This window comes from Diorhabda carinulata, chromosome 1, assembly GCF_026250575.1.
Source record: "Diorhabda carinulata isolate Delta chromosome 1, icDioCari1.1, whole genome shotgun sequence".
Taxonomy (NCBI): Eukaryota; Metazoa; Arthropoda; class Insecta; order Coleoptera; family Chrysomelidae; genus Diorhabda; species Diorhabda carinulata.
This window is the reverse complement of record NC_079460.1, coordinates 16,849,701-16,873,471: the sequence shown is the minus strand read 5'-3', so window position 1 is coordinate 16,873,471 and position 23,771 is coordinate 16,849,701. Positions and strand designations below refer to the sequence as shown.

Sequence of the window (23,771 nt, the reverse complement as noted above, 5' to 3'; positions counted from 1 at the left end):
ATTTTTTCAGTGTATCTTAACAAAATTATTTCAAATATTAGCACTACACTTTTCCAATGCCTCTTTACACATACTCAAGACCCTCTAATCACCGTATCCGTCTCTACGAATACACTTATTATAATATGTCTTGAAGTTAGCCCAAATAAGTTCAATGGCATTAAATTCGTTATGGTGGGGTGGTAGCCTTAAGACTTTATGATCATGTTTTCGAAACAATTCATGAATAACATACATTTTCTTTCCGGTACATTTTAGCAATTTCATTAAACTCAACATTGTTGGCTTTCAACTTAGTAGCTGAATAACTCATTCACAACTTTGTAAAAACTATTTTTTAAGCAAAAAAACAATTAAGTAAACTTGGTTTCAACAATCCGACTAGCGTACTCGACGAATGTCAAACTATTAAGAACCCAATAACCATGTACAAGCTACTTTAAAAACTAAATGTTATCGTATACAAAAGCTGTAATTAATTATTAAAATGGATATTTATAGTCTTATAGAGTCATATCAATATAAAATAAAGTAAGTAGACAACAATTAGGTATTCCGAGACGATAAGTCAATGGAGGGTGAAATAAGGGACACTATGTATCACTTAACTATATGATTAACAGATCCTAATGGTTCCCATCAGGAATGGTGGGATAATTAAGTGATAATTTGATATTTTTTTACGAAGGTTGCTTTTCTGCGCATTGTCCATTACTATTAATGACAGTTCTTCTAAGTTAGGAAATAACTGTGACGTTATCCACTTTGTAAATATTTTACTTTACTATCGTAACCTCCTTGTTTAGGTACACTTTTAACATTATTGTCTTGCCAAGAACTTAATTTGTTTCCTTTGGCATATATCCATGTTTCATCTACAAATATAATTTGAAAATACACTATCACGATTTTCTCTATATTTTCGAAAAAAAGATGCTCGTTGGCTAGCAATATTCGTTCGTTCTATTAAAGCCCTTTTGTTGTCATCCTTTTTATATTTAAATTCGAAATATTCAATAACACCGATAAAGAAGTACTTCCAATAGAAAGAATTTCCTTATTCATCAGTTCGTCATTTTTGGTTTCGACAATATCATGTAAAAAACAAAAAGTTTAAAATTATCTGATCTGTATACTTATACTTCATTAAACTAGCAGTTTTCTAAGAATTTCAGATACCATACTCTAAGCAACTGGTGGAAAATCACACTGTTTAGATAATACTGCATGCACTATGATGTGGAATCCTAATTTTCCTTAAGTTTATTTAAAATTTTTATTGACTTTAATTTAATGGTTAAGAATATTGGACGGTATTGATTTATTTTGATTCTCTTGGGTACATCCTCTGTTTATAGTATAGTGTCAGACTGAGTGGTGTTAGGAAAGTTGGATTATTTTCCTTCCTTTTTTAACGGAATATAACCTTTTTACTTTTCGGAGCAGTTTCAACTATCTAAAATTCTTTTAGCTCCATACCCTTTTCATAATAAGAATCGTCAAATTCCTCAAAATACCAGTTTGCCATTTTTTCAATTTTGGGAACAGAAAATAATCCGAAAGGACCAAATCTGGCACGAGGTAGCAATTTAAACTTCAATTCATTAATTGTGGCCATTGCAATAAATTGATAAATTGTATTTTTCAAAATTATTCCATCCATGGTCATGAAACGGCGTAAAAGTTTGGCTTTATTTCTGTTAAACATTGTCAAATACTCAACGGAAACATTTTCCCGACGCCGTTTCTGTTCCATTGTGAGCGGGATACCCAACTTGCGCACAGCTTTTTTATGTCAAAATTTTCAGTTATTAAGCGATGTACCCCACTTTTTAAAATACTTACTATGTCTGCTAACTCGCGCACTTTTAGTCGACGATCATCCAGTACCATGCGGTACTGGATACCCACTTGGCGACTTCAAATTTGAAACATATACTATAGATTGTGTACTTTCTAATACAGTGGTAATTTTCAGACAACTACAGCCGTAATAGATGTTGACTTTATTACAATACCAACCAAATAGATGAAAGGTTGAAAAGACCCGCTGTTGCTTTTTTCCATCTCAAAAAATTCAATCAAATTTATAACAAACTTATCTACTCGTGAATTAAGCTGTTTTCCATTTTTTTGAAAAATTTAAGAATTGTACAAAATTATAAACACTATTTACCACTAACATAAGCATTGTAATCTTCCCGTCACACGGCATTATAGGAATTATAAAAGGTCAAAAGTTTACAATCTGATGATATATTTATATTTACCGATGTAAAATTCAATAAAAAGTCAAACAAGTTCTTAAAAGAACTGATTTTAACAATAAATACAAGTGAAATCCAATAATTCCCTAAAAACAACACAGTAAACAAAGCTCACGTCAAATTCAACTTTTAGTACAGTCAGTTATTCACGTTACGTCAATTATGTCGTTGTCTCTTTTTACGATGACCGTCAATTGACAGAAATTATTACATATGTCTTGTAGTTGGTCTTTAGAGAACACAATCGATCTAAGGTTATCATGTTTGATTTCTTTTGATAGAAGAAAATAGTATGTAGAAAATAAGTGTTTGATAAATCGTATATTGAGTCTTGTGAAGGAAGACTTCCACCGATCCGACTTTATTAAAAGAATGGAAAAACGACAGGAGATAAGGAAAATTACAGAATAGAGAACGAACAAGAAAACATTGCCAGGAAGACTAAAAAATAGATGGAGTGATCAGATTGTACAAGATATGTAAAGTCTAGAAGTATGTGACTGGAACAAACAGATACAGAACAAAATGAAATTGAGAACAATAGTCAACGCTGCAAAAAATGTATTCAACTGTAAATAAGTAGTAATAAAATGTGGACTGATCTCCCACAAAATACAAAGTTAATAAAGCTCAATTTGAGCAACTACAATTCTAAATAGAATGTACATCATAATGATGACTATCCTTTTCTACAAAACGATGTTCTACATTTTAATTCTAAAGAAAATTTGAAAATAGAATCAGCAAATCAAGACAAAACATATTAACAAGCTGTTAGTTAGATCGTATAGAAAACCGACAGTCGCATTAGCTAAAACAATACAATAGAAATGATAATTTATCAAAATGGTTTTTTGCCGGGACTATTTTTAATTTAGAATTTATATTGTCATTAATTTGGATGAAAAAGCTTACACTATTTAAGACCCACATCATACTTTTTAGGGGTTGATGATTATCATGTTACATGGCGTTCGACCGGCATTATTGATATGCTACAATCGAAGAGTTCCATACCACTAATTTAATATTTTTTAAGTTTGAATCTAACCTGTGTCTAGTTACCTAATCAAATTTATTAAAATAAGGGAAATATTTTTTTTCTCATAATGGTCGTTAATAAAGTCGTAAACGCTGGTTGTTAATTTTATTGAACCTTTCTATTAGGAAGTACTCTTAAAATACAATAAAAATACGGACGTTTCGTATCAACTGTTTTATTGTTTCAGTATGTCACGGAAAAAATGGGAGGAGCGGAAGGTACGAAACTGGATTTGGATTTTATGGATATGGAAAGGGTAAGCACATTTTTCTTTAATAGAAAATAATTACACTCTATTTACATATTTACAATTTATTTATTCATCCATATGATCCTCACTTCTCCATCTATCTAATCAGTCTCAGATGAGAATTTTACAATTCTAGGACATAGGAATTTACGCCTTTTTATTTTGGGAGAGTTACGTCCATTTTTGTCCTACGAACTTTTTAGATTATATGCAGACGACATCGTAATTATAGCAGAAAATCACATAAAAATGGAAGCACTAACAAAAATTTGGGTAGAAGAGATAGAAAAATTTCAAATGGAAAATGACATAGAGAAATACTAAACAATAATAAGAAGAATAATAAGAAGAAGAACAAATGGAACAAGTCACAATTTCTGAATATCTTGGAACAGTAACAACAGAGCAAAATAGAAGCAGAGGTTACAAATAGAATAAAAAGCAACAAATATATACCATGCATTAAATGGAACAGTTTTCAATAAGAAAGAGATATGAAAGACTCATTCACAAAGCCCCATTTTGTTTAAAGCTAACCTCAATCCGTGTTAATTTACTTGTACTGTTTTTCTTCAACTATTTTCTCGAAATTTAATATATGGCCTCTATTTCTATCCTTCATTAAAAAAACAAAAGTCTTCAATCAATTTTTTTCATCGTTAAGTTTCTACTGTAAAATTTGCTGCTACGGAGTTACGAGGTTTGCGACTTAACTGACGATATGGAAATTCATGGCGAGTTACTGACAATAGAATAGTAGAGTAAACACAATCGATATGAAGTACCTGAGAAAAATAGAAGGAAAAACTAGGATTGATAGAATAAGAAATGAAATTATAAGAAACAACGACAACGGATTTGAGAAGCAAGAACTATATGAAGAAGGAAAAGGGACACACCAATAAAAACAAGGAACGAACAAATAGCAGATATAGGAAATAAAGGCAACAGACAATAATTCAAATGTTGATACTTGCACAGGACAGGAAAATATGGAAGAAATGGGTAAATGGATAAAAAATACGTTTTCGATGCCCTATAAAAAGAACAAGAAGATATTTTTCAAATCGCCAACAATTTGTGATTTTCCTCTTTGCGTCTTATAGTCTTATTCTATGGGTAATTTTTTCATTTCAAGGTATGACCTGCAAATTTCCTTTTTATTTTTTCATCCTATCTACATATCTGTCAAATTTATTTTGTTACGGATCCTGTTTAACGTCCTTTGGTTAGATCTTTATTTTATCGATGTTTACCTTTGTGATCTTCTATGTTTAGCAACCGTATTCGATGGCAGGTATTATACATTGGTTAGACTTTGGTTTTCAGATATTGGGGTATTTTTTTTCTTTAATATGTGTCAATGTCAATCTAATTTTTCTTATCTCACTAACTTGAACTCATATATTATTAAGTGTAGTTATTTTTCCTAACAATCTATAAAATTTTGCTTCAATGTTGGTTGGAATTACAATTCATTTGCTTACTTTTCTTTGTAGAAAACAGACGTCACGGTAGAACTTGTAGAAGAACTGCAGGTTAAAACAAAAGAGTTCCTACAGCCTAACCCTACAGCACGAGCCAAGATGGCTGCAGTAAAAGGTATAAGTAAACTTAGCGGTCAAGCAAAATCTAATACTTATCCCCAACCAGAGGGGGTACTAGGAGACTGTATGCTAACCTATGGTAAGAAATTAGGAGACGATAGTCCTTTTGGACTAGCCTTAATCGAAATGGGTGAGGCCCTGAAGCAAATGGCGGATGTTAAATACTCACTCGACGATAATATTAAACAAAACTTTTTGGAACCTCTACACCATCTACAGACTAAAGACTTAAAAGAAGTAATGGTAAGTTAGCTGAATTAGAATTTCTAGTATTAAATCTATAGACAAATTTCTTATGTTAATTCTCAACATTGCATCAAAAGTTTTATTACTTTAAAAAGTACATAAAATAAAGTACTGGTAATTTTAACGGGGAAAATGGGGTCTCTAAAAGGGTGAACGTTGCTGTCGTTAAGGATAAAAGCGAATGATTTTTCCACCTGTTGCCGTTAACCTAATATATTGTTTTCTTCTCAGCACCATCGGAAAAAATTACAAGGTAGACGACTTGACTTTGATTGCAAAAGGAGGCGGCAAGCTAAAGGTATAATTTTTCAACTATATTTCTATTTAGAAAAAATATTACATGTCTCTGTTTGAGGTACGAAATATTTGAAAACAATATCCGATAACAGTAGCCCAGAATAAGATACATTAAACAAATCATTTTGCTTTGTTTACTTCATTGATATCGATATTCTCACATGAATAAGAAACAAAAAAACAAATTCCCCTCATCTGTTTGTCATTCATGTCAAATTCCGTAATACATCCTTCAAATTGTTAAATAAAATTTTAATTCATAACATTTTTAAAGGAAAGATCAATGCAAGGCTCAAAATTTGTAAATGATTTTTGAGCTTTATTAGTGGCATGTAACGGATAATATTGGTTTCCATCTCGTCATTTTCCATCACGAACCAGTGACTTCACGTGACCTCACAGGAAATAATCGAGAGATGATGTACCAGATTACACTGATATAAATGTCAAAATGCCTGTTAATCGTTTCGTAAATTCTATTATGCTTTAAAAGCAACCACTAGTAAATGTATTTTAAATTATTATGAGTTTCACCAGTAATTTCATTGAATCTCATTTCTTACTTATTTTAAGAGTTTTATATACAAGTTGTATCTTACTTAGAGAATTTATTTATACACTAAACTATAAACTATCCAATAAATTATCCACAAACATTTAACCATTCACTAAACTATGCACTAACTTGTCACCAAGCACTTACGAAGGATGCATTGATATCTAGTTAGCCTTGACCAGTTCCATGCATAAACAAAATATGGAGTTACCATAGCAACGAACAATAACTTATTAGAAGTGTCAGTGTAAAGTTTGACGTCAAAAAAGTAAACCAGAGTTACGCGATAAACTAAATTAAAAAAATAAAAAAGATGTCCACCGAAATTGTGAAAATTTAAAAATTGGAGTATCGAATCATCATCAAGTACCTGTATTTAATAGGGTTAAGAGCTAAGTAAATTTACGAAAATATGCTTAGTACCCTTGGTGATCAATGTCCTTCGTATGCGACCGTGAAAAATTGAACAGCAAGCTTCAAAAGAGGTTCATCATATAGTTCACGTCAATTTGGAGATGAAAAAAATTGCTGCAAAATGGATCCCCAAATGTTTGAATGTTGACCAAAAGCGTGCAAGGGTAGAAGCATCGCGTTCGATTTGTGCTCGATTTGAAAACGATGTAGACTTCTTAAACCGAATCGTTGCTATGGATGAGACTTGAGCACATTTCTACGATCCAGAAACGAAGCAACAATCGATGGAATGGTGAAACTCTGGTTCTCCAAGGCCTAAGAAGTTTCGTATCCAAAAATCTGCTGGAAAAGTTCTTACTCCAGTTTTTAGGGATTGCCATGGAGTAATCAAGATTGATTTTTTGGATAAGGGTAGAACAATAACTGTAGATTACTAATCGACATTACTGACCACTTCACGAGAAAAAATTAAAAAAAAAAGACACGGAAAGCTAACCAAAAGTGTTTTGTTTTTGCAGGACAATGCCCCTGCATACAAATCTCATGTTGGCATGCAATTAATTCGTGATTTAGGGTTAGAACACCCCCCTTATTCAGTAGATTTGGCTCCGTCTGACTATCATTTCTTTTCTCATCTGAAAAAAAGTATAGAAGGTCGAAAATTTTCTTTTTTTATTTTTAATTTAACAATTTTAATAGTACTAGCATTTGCCGATTATTAAACTCCCTTGGGCCTCCTAAATGCACCATACATCGCCTTTTAACATGATTGACATGAATTGAGTTATGGATTTATGAGGTTTAGTGTGCTTCAAAATCATTCCAGATGGTCGGCTATCAACACCGAGGCATATAGTTGACAGCTGATGCGAATTTATGAGGTTTTATTGGAGGAATAGCGAGATTTAGTTAACCCAAAGCGGGTTCTCTTACAACACGATACAATGCTATGAAATCTTGGTACCTAACTGTTACTACATCCAGCATTTTGTCCGGACCTTGCACCGTCAGATTACTATTTGTTCAAATCCATGGCGAAATTCTTGCTTTGGAAAAAAATTGGAATCCAGAGGAAATGTTGAAAATACAGTCCGACATCTAAGCCCAAAAAATGGTTTTACGAAGGTCCTAAACTGCTGAACGTTGGGTTAAAACCATAAAATACGATGGGCTATACTTCTAATATCAAGGCAACATCGAAGAGTTTGCCTTGTCGTTGATTTACTTGGTCGGTATGAAGAAATAAATGACAGGAGCGAGAAACCGATATTATTTGTGTTATTTGAGAGACACCTTCTATAAATGGTCTTTATTTTGAAAGATTATATTAAAATATAAAAATAAATAGAAGATATTCTTCCAATTCTTCGGCATTAACAAAACTAACTGTATCAGAATTATTTATTTCATTTTTATTTTGACATTAATTTTTTTTGGACAAAAATGAAAATCGTTAAGTAATGACTAAATAATTTGGTTTAATATGGTTGTCGGATATTGTTGTTTTATTCATATAGTATTAAGTCAAATTTATACACATATACAGATTTAACACTTCTGAGCTACCTATATCTACATAGTTTCCTACCTTAATAAACAGAACTTAAGATGCATTGGTTTTTCCCAGTTGATCTTTTCATTCATTTTTTATACATATATAGTAAACCCAAACATCATAGTAAATAAATATAAAAAATAAATTTGTCTTTCGAGCAGTTGTTTAGTCATTCTAAATCAATTTTCACGAAAAGATTATTTAGGGAAAACCAGAATCTTGAAAAATGAAAAAAAAATACATCGGTATATAACATGATTCCCAATGTTTTAACAGTATGTTGCTTGTACTTTTATAATCCACAGTAATTGGTTGTCTGTTAAATATTGAAATTGTCAAAATATTTCACATCACTTTCATCATTTTTCAATATTTTTGTCAATTTTTAAATAATTGAGTTGAGTCAAATGAGAATTTTCAGTGCTGGAAATCAGTGCGCTAGAAAAATCCCCAAATACTAATATATAGTGGATAAATAACTCATTATTAACGTGCATATTATCAAACGATAAATATTACTGTATCATTTCAAAGTGAATCAAATTAAAAATTATTTGAAAACATGATAACCTCAAATTCCCCCTTTATTTCCAACCACTTTCCAAAACGTCTGACTAAAGCTTCTATTCCACGATAAAAATATTTAATCAAAATACTCGTAATACTGTTAAATCTTTTACCCCTTAACTAGTCCTTTAGATTTACAAACAAAGGGCTATAAGGTGGGAGTTCAATCTCTGTGAAGCTACATTCGTGTAGCCTTGGAAAGCAAAGCAGTGGAGTGGAGTATTGTCATGAAGCAAAAGTACACCTCGGCTGATTTTGCCGCAACTTTTTTCGATAATTTTTTGATGCAACTGCCTACGTACGTCAAAGTATTACGCCGCGTTAATTGTTGTATATTGAAGTCAATCAAAAGGATACACTAGCAGTCCTAAAATATTGTTGCGATCACTTTTTTGGTGCTTTTCGTGACCTTCGCTGTTCTAGGCACAGGCTTTCCTTTTTAATTCTACACATGCAATTTCTTTAGATGTCGGATCATAGTAAAACACCATAGTTTCATCACCCGTTACAATTGATCGAATTACACTTTCTTGGTCCTCGCAGCAAAGCTCTAAAAACCGATCGCAACATTCTACTCGACGCTGCTTTTGCTCCGAGCTGAGAATTCTACACAACCACCTTGCATTAACTTTTGTCATATTTAAATGTTTAAGTAGGATTCTTAGAACACTTGTATTGAAAATGCAGGTCTGTGCCGCAATTTCGTTTTTTTTTGGGGGGCGTCGTTCTGGAGTAGTCACTGTCACAGAACCTCCGCAAGTGGGTCATCTTCTAATGATTCTCGTCCCCAGCGAAACAACTTAGATCAATTTTTGATTGTTGAAAATGATGGACACAAATCACAATGAACAGCCTTCATTCCGTTTTTGATTTATATTGATGTTAATCTATCTTTAGTCAAACAGCACGAAACTCAATTTGAGACATTATTCGTTCGAGCTCTTCTATAATAAAATGAATTGAAGCAGCAAGTTGAAACTTTGTGCAAAGCTTATTGAGACACGTGCATAAATATTTTTGCAAACGTGCTCTATTTACTAACATGCCAAGAACTCATGAACGGCACTACGTATATATGCCAGATATAAAAAAAACCTACTTGAGAAAAGCAAGGATGGTTTTCAGCTTTTAACTATGGTGCAAGTTGCCGTTTATGGTGTCTAGCTGTTAATGGTTTGGTGTGATTTTTTTTATTCCAATCCTGCAGTTGCAGAGATGCTGGAAAATATTAAATACGGAATAAACTCGAATATGGATGGGAACTATTAAAGAAAAAGTAGTTAGAACAGATTTGGATTAAAAGAAACACAAAAACTGAATTCATATTTTCAGAATATACGATAAAAAACTATTCTATTCGTTGTATTCTTAAAATTAATAAAAAATACGAATTCACCAAATGTGCTTCAAATTATTTTTAAAAGAAATAATAGACGAGCAGCGCCGGATTAAGAAGTAGTGGGGCCTGGGGCTAAAATCGACCCGGGACCCACAGGAAATCAAAAATTAATGCTTCTAAGATAAATGATCAAATTAGTAATTTTGCGGTGCTCCTACGTGATCGGGGCCTGTGGCTCTAGCCCCCGCTAGTCCCTCCCTAAATCCGATACTGTAGACGAGCACTAAAGAATATAATTATGAAATAAATTTTGAGAAATACATATAGAAAACAAAGTTGGAGATATCAGAACCATTTTAAAGAATAAAATCACCACAATCACTAAAATTTTGTAGTAGGCGCTGTAGGTAAAGAGGACGTTTTGAACTGGAAACTGATATTTTATTAATCTTTCCGAATTGAGTGGGATGTCGTCAACAAATTGATTTCTTCTTTTATTTGGAAATGGATACAAAACAAAAGTGTGTACTATATATATAAGGGTTTATTTTAGAAAATTCGGAAAAAAATTGATTTGAATTATCTTGAGCTGTAGATAATACAATAAAAATAATTGTGATGTGAATCATTTTATATTTTGATACATATTTTGAAAATACAAGCAATATTCTTTGTTTACGCGCAACAAAACACATATATCACACAACAAAAAGCATGTTACAATAATAAGCATGGTTTGTAGCATCTAAAGGGGCACTAAGCCCATATTCCAGTCCTATAAAAACGCAGGGAGCATCTCATGGTATGTTTAGTCAATTTCAGTTGCCCCTGGTATTCTAATTGTCACCCTACACCTTGTACTTTTGATCTAGTTTATGTGGAACACTGAAACAGGTTCGTTCTTAAAGCATTTTTCCTTTATTTTTTGACATGATAATGTTATATAGGAAAGTTTAGGAAGTTTGTGATATATTGTACTGTGAAAACTAAATAAAAGATGCGAAGTGGGAAAAGTTTCAGTACTGAAAAAGAGTAGGAAAACAGTTGTTCCTTAAACCCCTCTGAGAGTTTATATGATTCCAGCAAAAATAACTTTTAAAGAAACGTTTTATTACAAATTGCAGCTTGTAGCTTGTAGCCCATTTACGAAATAGAATAAATATAAATACTAATTCATTACATTCATGAAAAATTTTGCTTTTTGGTATACTCAGATCAGGCTTCCTAAATTACTAATTCTTGTTTTTCCTAGTACTCATAATCAGTGACTGAGATTGTGGAATATTGATGATAACATAAATAAACTACTCTTATTTTTTTGTCTTCCGATTTATATTTACGACTTGAGATTATATAAAAGATTGCGAATGAAATAACCGATGTTTTAAACATTCAAAATCATTTTCATACCCTCTTCCTATGTGTAAAAAACTTGACCTTTTGATTTAAATTACTTGTGAAGGAATAACGCTTGCATTGGGATCGATCATGCCTGATAGGTATGTTAAATAAGGTTAAGTCGGTACTGCACGATACTTCCAAAGTTTGCGTCAACATTCACGCTCCAACGTACGGCTGAACATTGGGAGGAAGGCTAGAAACTTACCTAAACGTGGAAAAAAAGTAATTAACAGCATACAACAGATATCAATTCTATCAAAATAAACTGGATGATACTGGCAACGTTGGTTTTTCATAAAAACCACGCAAGAGTATAAAAAATTGTGTAGTTGTACCACAAGTGTTGGTTCCAATTTCGTTCCAATGTTGACGTTGTACTCTTTGACGCAGCTCAAAAAAACAACTTTCCATGGCCAACGTTCCAATGCCAACGTTGGAAGCAAAACATTCGTCGAATGTTTTGCGCACTACGCGTCATACCAGCACCCAATATTAGAAGCATCGTGTATTATCCCGGACTTAGAAGAAAATGCGAGGGAAGTTAACTAATTCTTTGACTTTTTTCCAAATTCTGGTATTTCTTTTCGTCAGGAAGTTTATTGTAAAAATTCAATCTCTAACGTAGTCCTTCAGAGTTTTCTAGGCTCAACATTATTTTATAACTGTTGCACTGAAAATATCATACGAAGGGTGAAAACTGAGTTATGAGACTGATTTTTACCTCGGGCTTACTCGAACATATTTTCCATGGAATGTTTTCCCATTCAAAATAATTCTCTTTGGTTGCCATACAGTGTTGCAGATATTCCTTATAACAGTACTCGAACTCACGTATTGGAATACCATCCCTTTAGATGAGTTTCAATTTAGGCAAAAAGAACAGTCAGCAGGAATTTTTTAATGAGATTTCACAATCACAATTAATCAGCATGCATCTGAACTCTGAATCATTCTTGTTTTTTTTGGGGTCTTGCGAGTGTCGCTACAAATAATGACACGTTTTTTTAAAATGGGGCTTAAGTTTCAAGAAGTCAGGCACCTTTCACGCAAATTCAACTGTTTCTCGATCATTCTCTATAATCTTTTAACTGTTCTTGCATTTAAAAGCCTGTGGATTATCTTCTATCGATTGTCGTCCTTCTAGCAAAGTATTAAACTACCGAAGCACCTTAGCCTGCTAAAGCTTGGCAAAAGTTACTGTTGCCCAAGTCTGAAGCAAAATTTGATAGCACACGTTAGTCGTAATTGTCATAATTGTTGGACTTGAAAATTGTGTACTTTTAAGGAAAATTACCGCGTTTTATCAACTTTCATAACATTTTTTTCTCGGTAAAAGCCTGCGTTAACTGGGCATGTTAACGTTCAAAATTAGAGACTTTGAAGTGAAGAAAATCATAAAGTGAAACTTCAAACCTCTTTACATTTTCTAAAAGTGACGATTTTTGAGTGAAAATACCTTAAAAGGGCACAACATTCCTATTTGAAAATGCGCACGGCGATACAGTAACTGTTAAATCTTCAAATTATATGAGAATGCTACAAAAATTTTATTAACCGCAGATACTTCATTTTGAGGGTTTCGGTAAGATGGCGCAACTTCTTATATATCCAACGAGAGTTCACCCTTGGTAAAAAAAATTCCACCCAAATTGATCTTTCACAGAGGAGGAGGAGATGGCATTACCGCAGCCCAGACCTATCTTCAGCTGATATCTTTTTATTCAGTTTTCTCAAAAGTCGTATCTAAATAAACAAACCAAGAACACTACCACAATTAAAGGAAAACATTTGGGGTAAATTACCTGACGCCGTATGTCGTAAAGTTTTCGAAAATCTAATGGCCAGATTTCAGGAATGACAGCAACTAGATGGCGACTACTTGAACGATATTACTTTGGAAGAGTTTTCCACTTTATGTTCTTTACTTTAAATAAACATTTGTTTGAATACAATGCTTTCGTCGTGGCAATTTCAAAAGTGTGCAACCAGTCGTTGACCCCGTCACCGGGCTTTGGGTCATAAATACTTATTACTTCAAATTAACTGGAAACTTCTCTTCTGGAGAGATACATCTTCTCATTTGAATATCTATCCCAGTTATGTCATCTCTTATTAAGTCCAACAGCTCGAAAAACTTGGTCTCAATATACGAAAGTAATTGAAGCACCCAGTGTTATCTGCACATAGTTTATCAAAAAGTGTGTAGTATAATCCTTTTGGTGGTTTAAAAGAAAGAATTCGATGTATATGCACTGTCCTTTTTCGTTTCCTTTTTTCATGTGTAGTGACAAAAAATACAAATATTCTTCTCTCATCTTGCCTGTCATATTCAATAAACGTTCCCGTCTATGCTGAACAGCGAAGTGAGTTGCGGGTTATCTTCCTTTTTCGTCTTCTTTCAAAATTGATGATTTTCTAGCTGCTTCACTGGATACTTTGTTCTACAGCCAGACTGGCGACTGGTTCCGCAACTTGACTGCCTCGTCTTATGAGGTCGTTATATTATAATTTGAATCAACAATTGAGCTGTAATCGAGTCCCGATTTCGACGCTTGCTTGCGCTTGTCTTTGACGACAAATGTTTTCGTTAGAAAACGGGTATTCTGTCATTCGTCTGATCAGCGTGGAAATAGATTAAATGTGACTACTAAGTTTTTTTAAGAAACTTTTTTAATTGTACTCAGGAATAAAACTCCTATAACGCTGGTAGAGTAAATGTGTTTCAAAAAACTGAAAAAGGTGCTTCCGATTTCGTGTTTACGATTGTGTTATATTCGTTTTTTTGGTGATATTTGTGGAAATATTATCATTTATTCATATAACACACTAACACTAACAAAATACGGTTTCACAACATCAATTACTACGCACAACCAATGTGACTTAAGTCTTACAGTGCGAGTACGTTGCGAGTGTCATCACTTAATTTCCACCATTAGTACGCAATATTTAACTTAACGCATTGCATTTTTTATATCGGTCGATATAAAAGATCTTAACCATTAGTTACTGAATGATTTTTGTTGTAGGATATTTATCAATTACAATAATCAGATACATTAATCTTTCAATATCAATAATAATGGAACTAACTTAATCAATTCAGGCAACAAATATCACATTATATAAGGTGAACCAGCTAAAAACGCTGTGAAAATTTGACAGAAATACCAATCAGTTAATAGGCAAATGTTTGATTTAAATTTAAATTATAAATATGCAAAAAGGGATGAAGATAAAATGTACACGCTGCTAGAAATTGAAAGTAGAAATTGCTACAATAATTTTAATTATTGCCAATGAAAGTGCTAAAGAACTTTTCGGAAACTATTATGATGTTCGCATCACGTTCATTATTCTTCGGAAACTGATCGCGATAATCGGCTTGTAGGCATATGATATTACCCTTTCTTCTCTGGTAAACCAATATCAAAAATTTTGATTAAGCTGCTCTTCTTAGTTTCTATCATTATCTGTCATCATTTTTTTTCGACTAAAAATTTTCACCTAAGATGTCTTAGGTACCATAACTATTTTGATCAACCAAAATTAATGAATCATCTTTATCACGATAATTTAAATTTATTATCATAATTTAAGTTTATGAAGATTGAACTTCTAGAGACTCTTGAAAGTTTTTCTTTAATGAAAAACATAAAAAAAATTAACAGAAATTAACTATAAGTCTTATAGTACCTACTCCTCTTGTATGAAAAAGGGGGGTTTTGGTTTGCTGAAAACTACATAACCCTTTTATACGTTGGGTCCTATTAAAAAAGTGACCTAAGTAAAAGTTGCTGGAAATAGGGCGTGGAAACAATTTATGATGTCAAATAATAGGGTTCCGATTAAAAAAAGTGTCTTCTGGGACACCCTAAACATCAAAATGGAAATTTGAATATAGAAATCGATTTCTCGTTAGAAAATAATGGAGGTTTACATTTAACTTTTTGGCCATGAAACTACAATGTCCAATAATTTGGTGTTTCTCCCCAGTGTGAAGTGGATAAATGCTATTAGCAGACGGGTTTTCTATGGTTTTTTGAACTTTGAAAATTATTTATTGCCCTTAAGCAGCTATCTACTGTTATTTTTCATGAGCAGCATAATTTTTATACTTTTCGGCATTTCAACATAAAAATAGTTCATTTAGTGCAAAATCCATTTGAGTGGGTAAATCTTCGATAACTAACTGCTCAATAACACTTATAAAACTTACTATTATACTACAAAAGAAATATTATGGAAGAAGAAAGCGAAAAATCGAAGTCAAAAGTATATATTATGTTTTAAATTTAAAATTTGCATAAAAAATTGAAGGCGTCGTTCGGAAAATCAAAATCTGGTTTTGGATTAGGATTCACAATCAGCTAATTGATAATTTACCTGACCTCAGACCATAGTTTCCGAAAAGTTTCTAATAACGTCAAATATAATTCAAAGTCCAGTGTTAAAAAATTTGAAAAAGTAGTTGTTTCTGTTGACGCGTAGATAAAGTTTAGTTCGTAACATCAATAGGAAATATGCCTGAATTTTTTTTATATTGTCAATTTAATTTTGACATAGTTATAACTCAAAAAAATATATATATTCTGTCAAAAAAGTCCCAATAATTAATAAAGTCTCGGTTAAATTTGGCTTTCTTCAAACGCCGCTAATTTTTGTGAGCTTTGGATGACACCATTGCCACATCCAATATTTGCTTACTTTAAGTGTGACAGTTACTTTATACAGATTTTACGTTATAATAGCAACAAGAGCTATGAAAAAAGTTGAAAAAACCATTTAAAATAAATGGTCTATAATAAACAAGTACACGTCTACTTTATTATTAAAAATGTTTGTGTTTTTAAAATTCTCGAAAAAATTGAGCATAAAATTGAGCAAATGACAATTACTATTATTACTTACAAGACATAATATAGTAATAATACGATTCAATATCTCAAAATCATTTATATATTATGTTTTAGTAAATAAAGTTGACTGTAGGTATTTATACATAAAAAAATTATTGTATATTATATATTAATTATATTTTTTCTACGTCCGTTATAATATTCACGTTTTTTTTTTCATTCATTTGCATTCATAAAGTCTGTAATTTCTGTAATCGGTCAAAAAACGTGAAAAAAAGTACCGTAGCGATTCATATTTTCACGCTTTTGCCTTAAAAAAAGTGCCGTAACGTGTCATTTTTTCACGCAATTATAAAATTGTTATATCAAAATAGAGGGCAGTGAACGCTTTCTTTCTCTTGTCAATTCGTTTCTCCTATAAACTGTCACACTTTTATTTCTTCCCTTGCTTATTGCAACATATTTGAATTTACCTAATCTAAAAAACTACTCCGGGCATACATTTCGGTCTTCGGCGTCTCTATTAGTGGATTTCGGTGGTAATATAATTCAACAATAAGCACTAGTTCGATTTCAAGCAACATTGTAAATGTTCACAATCCTACCAACAATCCAATAAGTACTAATACAACTATAGACGATGTTATTTCTTTGAACTCGATAAATCTTGCCACTTCAAGTACCAACAGTAACGTAACTTCTAACTCACTTCAAATTAATAATGCTCACAATTGTACTTTTAATATAATTATTAATATTATAATTTCGTATGAAACTTGTGAGTAATGTAACTTTTTTCACTTGTAGGAATTGATCAAACCGTCCTACTCGTGAAAAAAGTATTACTTTATTCAATTGTTGCATAAATAACTAATTATATACGGTAAAACTAATAAATTCAGTGATTATATAAAATAACCGGTGATGACACATAATCACCACTGAATTTGGTAAATATGATAAATTATTACGTGACAACCACGTGATTTCAAAAGTAGTTCTAATTTCGTTGCATAAAAATGTTTTTTTTTGTTATCCTCTCGTAAAAAAATAAAACATTGAATTATGGCTGGTGTGCTTGAGTGTTTTAATTCTAAATTACTCAATTTTATGGATACCAAGAAAACAAACAGTGTTTAGGTTAGGTAGTAACTACTCAAAAAAAGTGCACTCTATTCTACTGGTCCAATTAGCAGGGTTAGTTGATCTAAATCTTATGTTAAATCTGATTATCCATCAATGTTGAAAATGCTATACTCATAAAAGGCGTAACTTCTGGAATGAAATTTATTTCAATTATATTTTATGATGCTGTTTAAGATCTGTGTTACCTTTACAGATATGAAGTAATGAATAACTATAAATTTGAAGGCTTGTTAAAAAAATTTAATTAGAAAAAATCTGATTTAAATCAAATAAATCATGATATTATCATATTCCCCATTACGAGTTCGGGATTTTATAAACTAACCGGTAAATTTGATAAATATGAAATAATTTATATAATAATTTTATATAATCATCAAATGTATTAGTTTTACTGTAACATATACAAGGTATAATAATAATAATTACCTTGTAGTTTTCACTACTTTGACCTCAGCCAATGTAAAATCTTGATTAGATGCAAAATATGCAGTCATCATGAATGCATCATCTATTTTCGGTAGATTGTCTGATTGTTCTTTCACAAAACTACTTTCAATCATCTTCGTAGATCATTATCAATGTCACAATAATAATAATAACATTATGAAAACACTTAAGGAACACAAAAATAAGGGACTTGGCATTCGATGTCACGACGGTCATTTTGCACTATTTAATGATCATTTCATACAATTAAAGAAAAATTAAATGTTGACATGGAGATTTTATGGTAATATTGGACTATAATAGGTTCGTTCCAACCGATCAAAAAACCTTCCTTGGTACGGTGACGATTTTGCGCAATAAAAATTACGTGTTCCAACCGGGCGGTTACCGTTATACTTGTTTTGCGTTCCAACCGACTTATTGTTAGATATCGTTTGTGAACCGCTTCCGGGACGATCTTTTCAATACTTGGTTGATAGCAAGTACTGTTACAAGAACTGTGCATAGCCGGAGATTGCGCAGAAAATATCTATAAACGCTTCCGATAACCGTTCCAAGTACGGTCCCAACTAGCAGGTTGGAACAAACCTAATGTATACGCCCTATTGCGAGTATATACGTGATTTTGCCGTCGTTACATTCTATTGATTTATTTCATTCAAATTACGATCTTATTACAATTGGAATTTGTTTTATCAACTAACCTGTTATCAGTTAGTAAATAGTGTTCAATTGTGAAATTTAGCCTGTACCATGCATTAGCACACCAACACATTTTTTTCTTTGTGCATATTTCATTGTTTTTCATTATTTTTAAATCATTCCATGAAAAAAATCTTATCAAAAGACATAGAGAGGATGATTTACATATGTATAAAAATTTGCTTTTAGTTGCTATGGTGCCCTTTGTTTCTTTTAAAAAATTTTCAACATAAAAATCTTTAATATATTTCATTTAGTTATTTAGATCTAAAATCAATACATTCTGTCTTCGTCGTGTTAATGAAATACTTTCCGTTGAAATCGTGAGAAACAGATTGGACTTAGATCCTTTTTCTCGTGGGCGTGTTTATGAGTGGTGTAAGCGCTTTAGTCAGACTCGAGAGACTAAATCAAAATTCAAGGCAATGTTGGTCTTTTTTATCGTTATTAATGGTATCGTGATGACTGAATAGTTGCCAGAGGGTCAGACTGTCAACCAGACTCACTATTTGTCAGTTTTGGCAACACTGCAAGAACGAATTCTTAAAAAACGGCCCGATTTTGCACCAAGATAACGCACCTGTCCATAACGCGCTATCTGTGAAGCAGTATTTGACACCGTGCGACTTTTTTTGTTTCCGAAGATAAAATCTGCTTTGAAGGGGACCCGATTTGAGTCGATGTAAGCAGTAAAGCAAAAAACGGCAGAGCTCCTAAAGGCACTCACCGAAAAAGACTTCCAGCATGGCTTCGATCAATGGAAAAAACGTATAGAAAGGTGTGTGGCGAGGGGAGTATATTGAAGGGGAGCATTCGAATATTTAATAGCCAGACCTCGTATTTTACTATGATCGCTTATTTTCATTACAAGACTGAAGATATGGAATCTCTCTAGCTTAGTATCGTAGATAATGTTTAATTAATATAAATCATTTCGCCCTCGTTCAAAAAAAGTTTCTGATTCATATCTGTTTCGAAAATTGCTTGGTAAATACATGAAAAGTAAATTTATCAAATTCGTTGTAAAGTAATCCCAGATGAATCGTTTATTTTCTATTATGTGGACATTAGAAAGCTTCAATTTATGCCAAATAGTATATTCTCCTGAAAATTATGTTGCAAACGAAATTCTTGGTAACTCGAAAACAACTTTCCGTGAATTTACTCACACTTATTTTTAAAATGTTGTGACAGATGCAAACATTAAATATATACATGTTCTAACAGGATTATCCTCTAGAGTTTCTTCAATTGACCTGCGTGTTCAAATACAATTATTTTATGACAGTTTTTGATGAAACATAAAAATTTGTTACTTTACCACATCGTATTACATACTTAATACTTCTTATATTACTTCACTTTGCCTTGAATTCATGAATGAAAAATGAATTTTTTATTTGTTTTTGCTTGAATTCGATAAAAATTTTAATTTTATCGTAGTTTCACCCTTTTATATTATTTTATGTCACTAGTATTCGTTTAGAGCATGAATTAATTTGGCATGTTTTGACCTGTTACTTAACATAACAGGATCAAATATTCCAGATGATGAAATCAGAATGGCTGAAGAGAAGTTCGCCGAATCCCTTCAACTTGCTCAAATGGGAATGTTCAATTTACTAGAAAATGATGTAAGTATACGAAATACATTCATATTATTAGATAAGTGGCTTTGAGTATTCTGATTGAAAGCGGCTTTTAGAACAAGACGCAATCGAAACTTTATGAGTTTACAGGAAGAGAAATATTTCAACTCGAGAACAGAACTTGAGGAAGTACTAATATTAAATAGTGATTCCGTTGTTTAGACAATGTACCTACAAAAGTTGACAGTGTATGGGAAACTTTTATTTTTAATATTACGAAAAAAATTATTCCTCATAAAAAGTTGTATGTGGTGTAAAACCTAATTACAACAATCAGATAGACGAGTTATGTTAAAATTTAACAATTTCACTCATTGTCAATCAGTGAAGTTTCAAATCAGCCGCATTGTTCGAAAATTAACTAAAGAGCTTCAAGAGCTGTGTACGAATTAAGAATATTATGGAATAATGCAACCATTAAAAATTTTTTAAGAACTTGTCACAGAATGGCCTAATAACTAGGTTTTAAAACTAACAATATTAACCTATTTTTTCTTTTTTGTTATTTTTGATGCAAAATAGTGTGGGTAGGTTAGGTTAGTGCGGATAATCTCGATCTAGATTGGTCGTAGTTTACTCAAACGCCTCAAACTCATTGGGTTACCTTTTATTTTCCACGAAGTGGAACCTTAGTTAACCCCCTTGCTATCTCAATCCCCTTTTATACCTTATTTTGAAGTATTATCGATACGATTTTTTACTCTTTATATTTCTTCGAGACAATCTATTGTATCGATCATCTCCCAGTCATGGACGTCATTTTTTGTCAGGCCAGACGCTCGATCGTCTATTATTCCTCGTTACAGTAATAGTTGTCTATTGGCACTCCACATTTCCAATACAATGTTCAATGACCACTCCAATATTCTTCTGGATAGAGTGAATCTTATCCTTTTTCGTTTTCTCTTTATTGCCAAATCGCTATAATGTTTGTCTCGTATTCTTGTGACAATACCATATTCTAACAATCTCATTGGTAGTATCAACTGTTTTTTCGGCATCCTCTTCCTTCGACCTATTAACTTTGTCGGCGTCTTCTTCCTTCGTTCTGTTTCTTGCAAACCTATTTGCTTTTGAGCTCCCCTCCACTTTAAGTACCCAGCAGAATCTCACGTTAGTGTCATGAATTCCCGGGAGAGCATCGAGGATTATTACCACTTTTGATTTTGTTGTTTTAGCATGGGTCACAGATCAAAAATTATGGACTCCATCGTTTGGATTAACTTTATATCTGAAGATGCGTGTAAGGTAGTGCAATTGGGTATCGTGATAGTACGAGGGTTGCTACTAAAGTTTCGAGATATACAAATAAAAACAAATGTATATTATTGGATATGGCTTTATTGTTTCTTAAAATATTTTCCATTAAGATCAATACACTTTTGCATGCGTTTATTTTTGATCTGCGGCAATAACAAGGAATCATTGGATGCCAAACAAGGACTGTATGGCGGATGACCCGTCAATTCGATGTTATGGCTCTTCAAAAAAGTTTATGTGTGAACTAGTGTGGGAGAGCTCGCATTTTCGTGGTAAAGAATGATTCGTCTTCTACGCTTGGTTTCGCTGATTTTTCGAACACTTCTGGCAAACAAATGCTGTTGTACCATTCAGAATGAACAGTTCTCCGTTGCTCTAATAGACCGAAAGCGACATGTCCAGTTATTCCGAAAAAACAGGCGACCATTTACGTCGAAGTGCATCGTGCGCGAATACTTTTATTGTATTGAAAGACACACATACAGTCCATTATTTTTTAGTTTTGGTTTCATATGCATAGATCCTTAATTCGTCGCTTGTCACAATATTATAGATGTCTTGTGAAACACTGTAATTGAATTTTTATGAGCGATTTTCAATTTATGCGGTATCCAACGCGAACAAATCTTTTGGCAGTAAAATGTTCATGCAATATTGAATATATGCGAGTGGAACTAATGCCCAAGAATGCCTCAATCTCACGGTATGTCAAATTACGATCTTGCAATATCAGTTTACTCACAGCATCGATTTTTTCTGGCACAATTTTGGACTACCTTCACGCAATTCATCCTGTAGCGAAGTGCGACCACAATTGAATTTGGAAAACCTGCGAAACACGGTGGCTCGAAATGGCGCTTCATCATTAAAATTCGAAGCGAGTTAATCGGCACACTCCTCTCTGTTTAATTCTGAAGTCATAGAAAATCATCGCAAGAAAATGTTCGCGATTTAATTCTATTTTTTGACCAAGATGAATGTTTCAAGTATCTGTAAATAACTCAAATATCACTCGTATGACAACATGTTATGAATACGTTCACCATTAAAAATGTCAAAATTTGTGTTGATAATCGGATTTGACATATTCACCTGAGTGTTGCCATGTCTCAAAACTTAAGTAGCAACCTCCACAGTGAACAGTGCCTTTAGTAGTAAGAAGATGTGTCAAAATGACGGTCTTCAAAACAAAAATAAGTTTGTGCAAAGTATTATGAAAGCTGTTAAGTACGAGTACTTCAATATGCTTCAAAGTAACTTAAGACATGCGTTTTAATAATATTGAATGTATTTTCTAACAATATGGTATCTCCTACCTTACGCTTAAAGAAGTAAAAAAATTGATGTCAGTTTTAAAATGGACATCTAGTGGTCCAGATTTTTCTCCGAGAAATCTGGAACAATTTTACACTACAATACTGCCAAACGTTATTTAATAGTGTGCCAAGACGAATAGAAGCAGTCAGTCGAAAAGACTAAGTAAACACAATGATGATTTAGTTTTGTGAATTTTATTAATTCATAAAATATATTTCTCTATAACAGCAATTTTGTGTTTTAGATTAAAATTGAAGAATTGTATCATGTTTCAATTCGTTTGCATCAGGAGATAAATTCCTAAAAACATATCTTTCAACGCCTCTGAGCTCGTAATATATAAAAATTGAAATGAAATAAAATTATTTGAAATTTCAAACTATATTCCAATATACAGTATATGTCGGAAACTTGTACTCAAAGAGAATGTACTTTGAGGCATTACTGATTGTAGAAATATTTTCTTTATTCATCTTAAAAGAAAAATGTTGTTAAAATATTTTAACAAATGCCGCAAGCTGGTAATTTTATAGATTATCAAAATATTATTAACAATTTCATCCTAGACTTTTTATCAAAATGATAATAATAAAAAAGTTTCCTATATGTTGCGCATTTTGATAAACACACTATATATCTCTTATGGAACAAATATTTGTTATAAATATAAGCAAAAATAGTGCACGTGTGTATGAATAAAAGTGAAATATTTTTTAATGATAGCTCCTCAAAAGAATTGAGGTAAGAATGAGTTTAATAGTGTTAATCAAACGGATTATATGGAGACCATAATATGCTAGTGCTGCTATATATACAGTAATGATAGAAAAAATCATCGACTAGCATA

At 32.3% G+C, this 23,771-nt stretch overlaps 1 protein-coding gene across 19 annotated transcripts in view; it reads left to right on the top strand.

The window, feature by feature from the left end:
- Positions 1 to 23,771, top strand: part of LOC130891898 (endophilin-A) — a 106,299-nt gene that overhangs the window by 70,228 nt on the left and 12,300 nt on the right. For 6 of the 19 annotated variants that reach the window (XR_009058973.1, XM_057796992.1, XM_057797077.1 and 3 more), the window contains exons 3-7: positions 3,497 to 3,565; positions 5,059 to 5,409; positions 5,644 to 5,710; positions 10,883 to 10,942; positions 20,247 to 20,332. Coding sequence is in view for 18 of the 19 variants with exons in the window: in XM_057796992.1 (XP_057652975.1) it covers positions 3,497 to 3,565; positions 5,059 to 5,409; positions 5,644 to 5,710; positions 10,883 to 10,942; positions 20,247 to 20,332 (633 nt within the window). In the remaining variant the exon portion in view is untranslated. Of the gene's footprint in view, positions 1 to 3,496; positions 3,566 to 5,058; positions 5,410 to 5,643; positions 5,711 to 10,882; positions 10,943 to 20,231; positions 20,333 to 23,771 lie in introns of all 19 variants that reach the window. The other 13 variants (XM_057797121.1, XM_057797112.1, XM_057797059.1 and 10 more) reach the window with 4 other exon arrangements.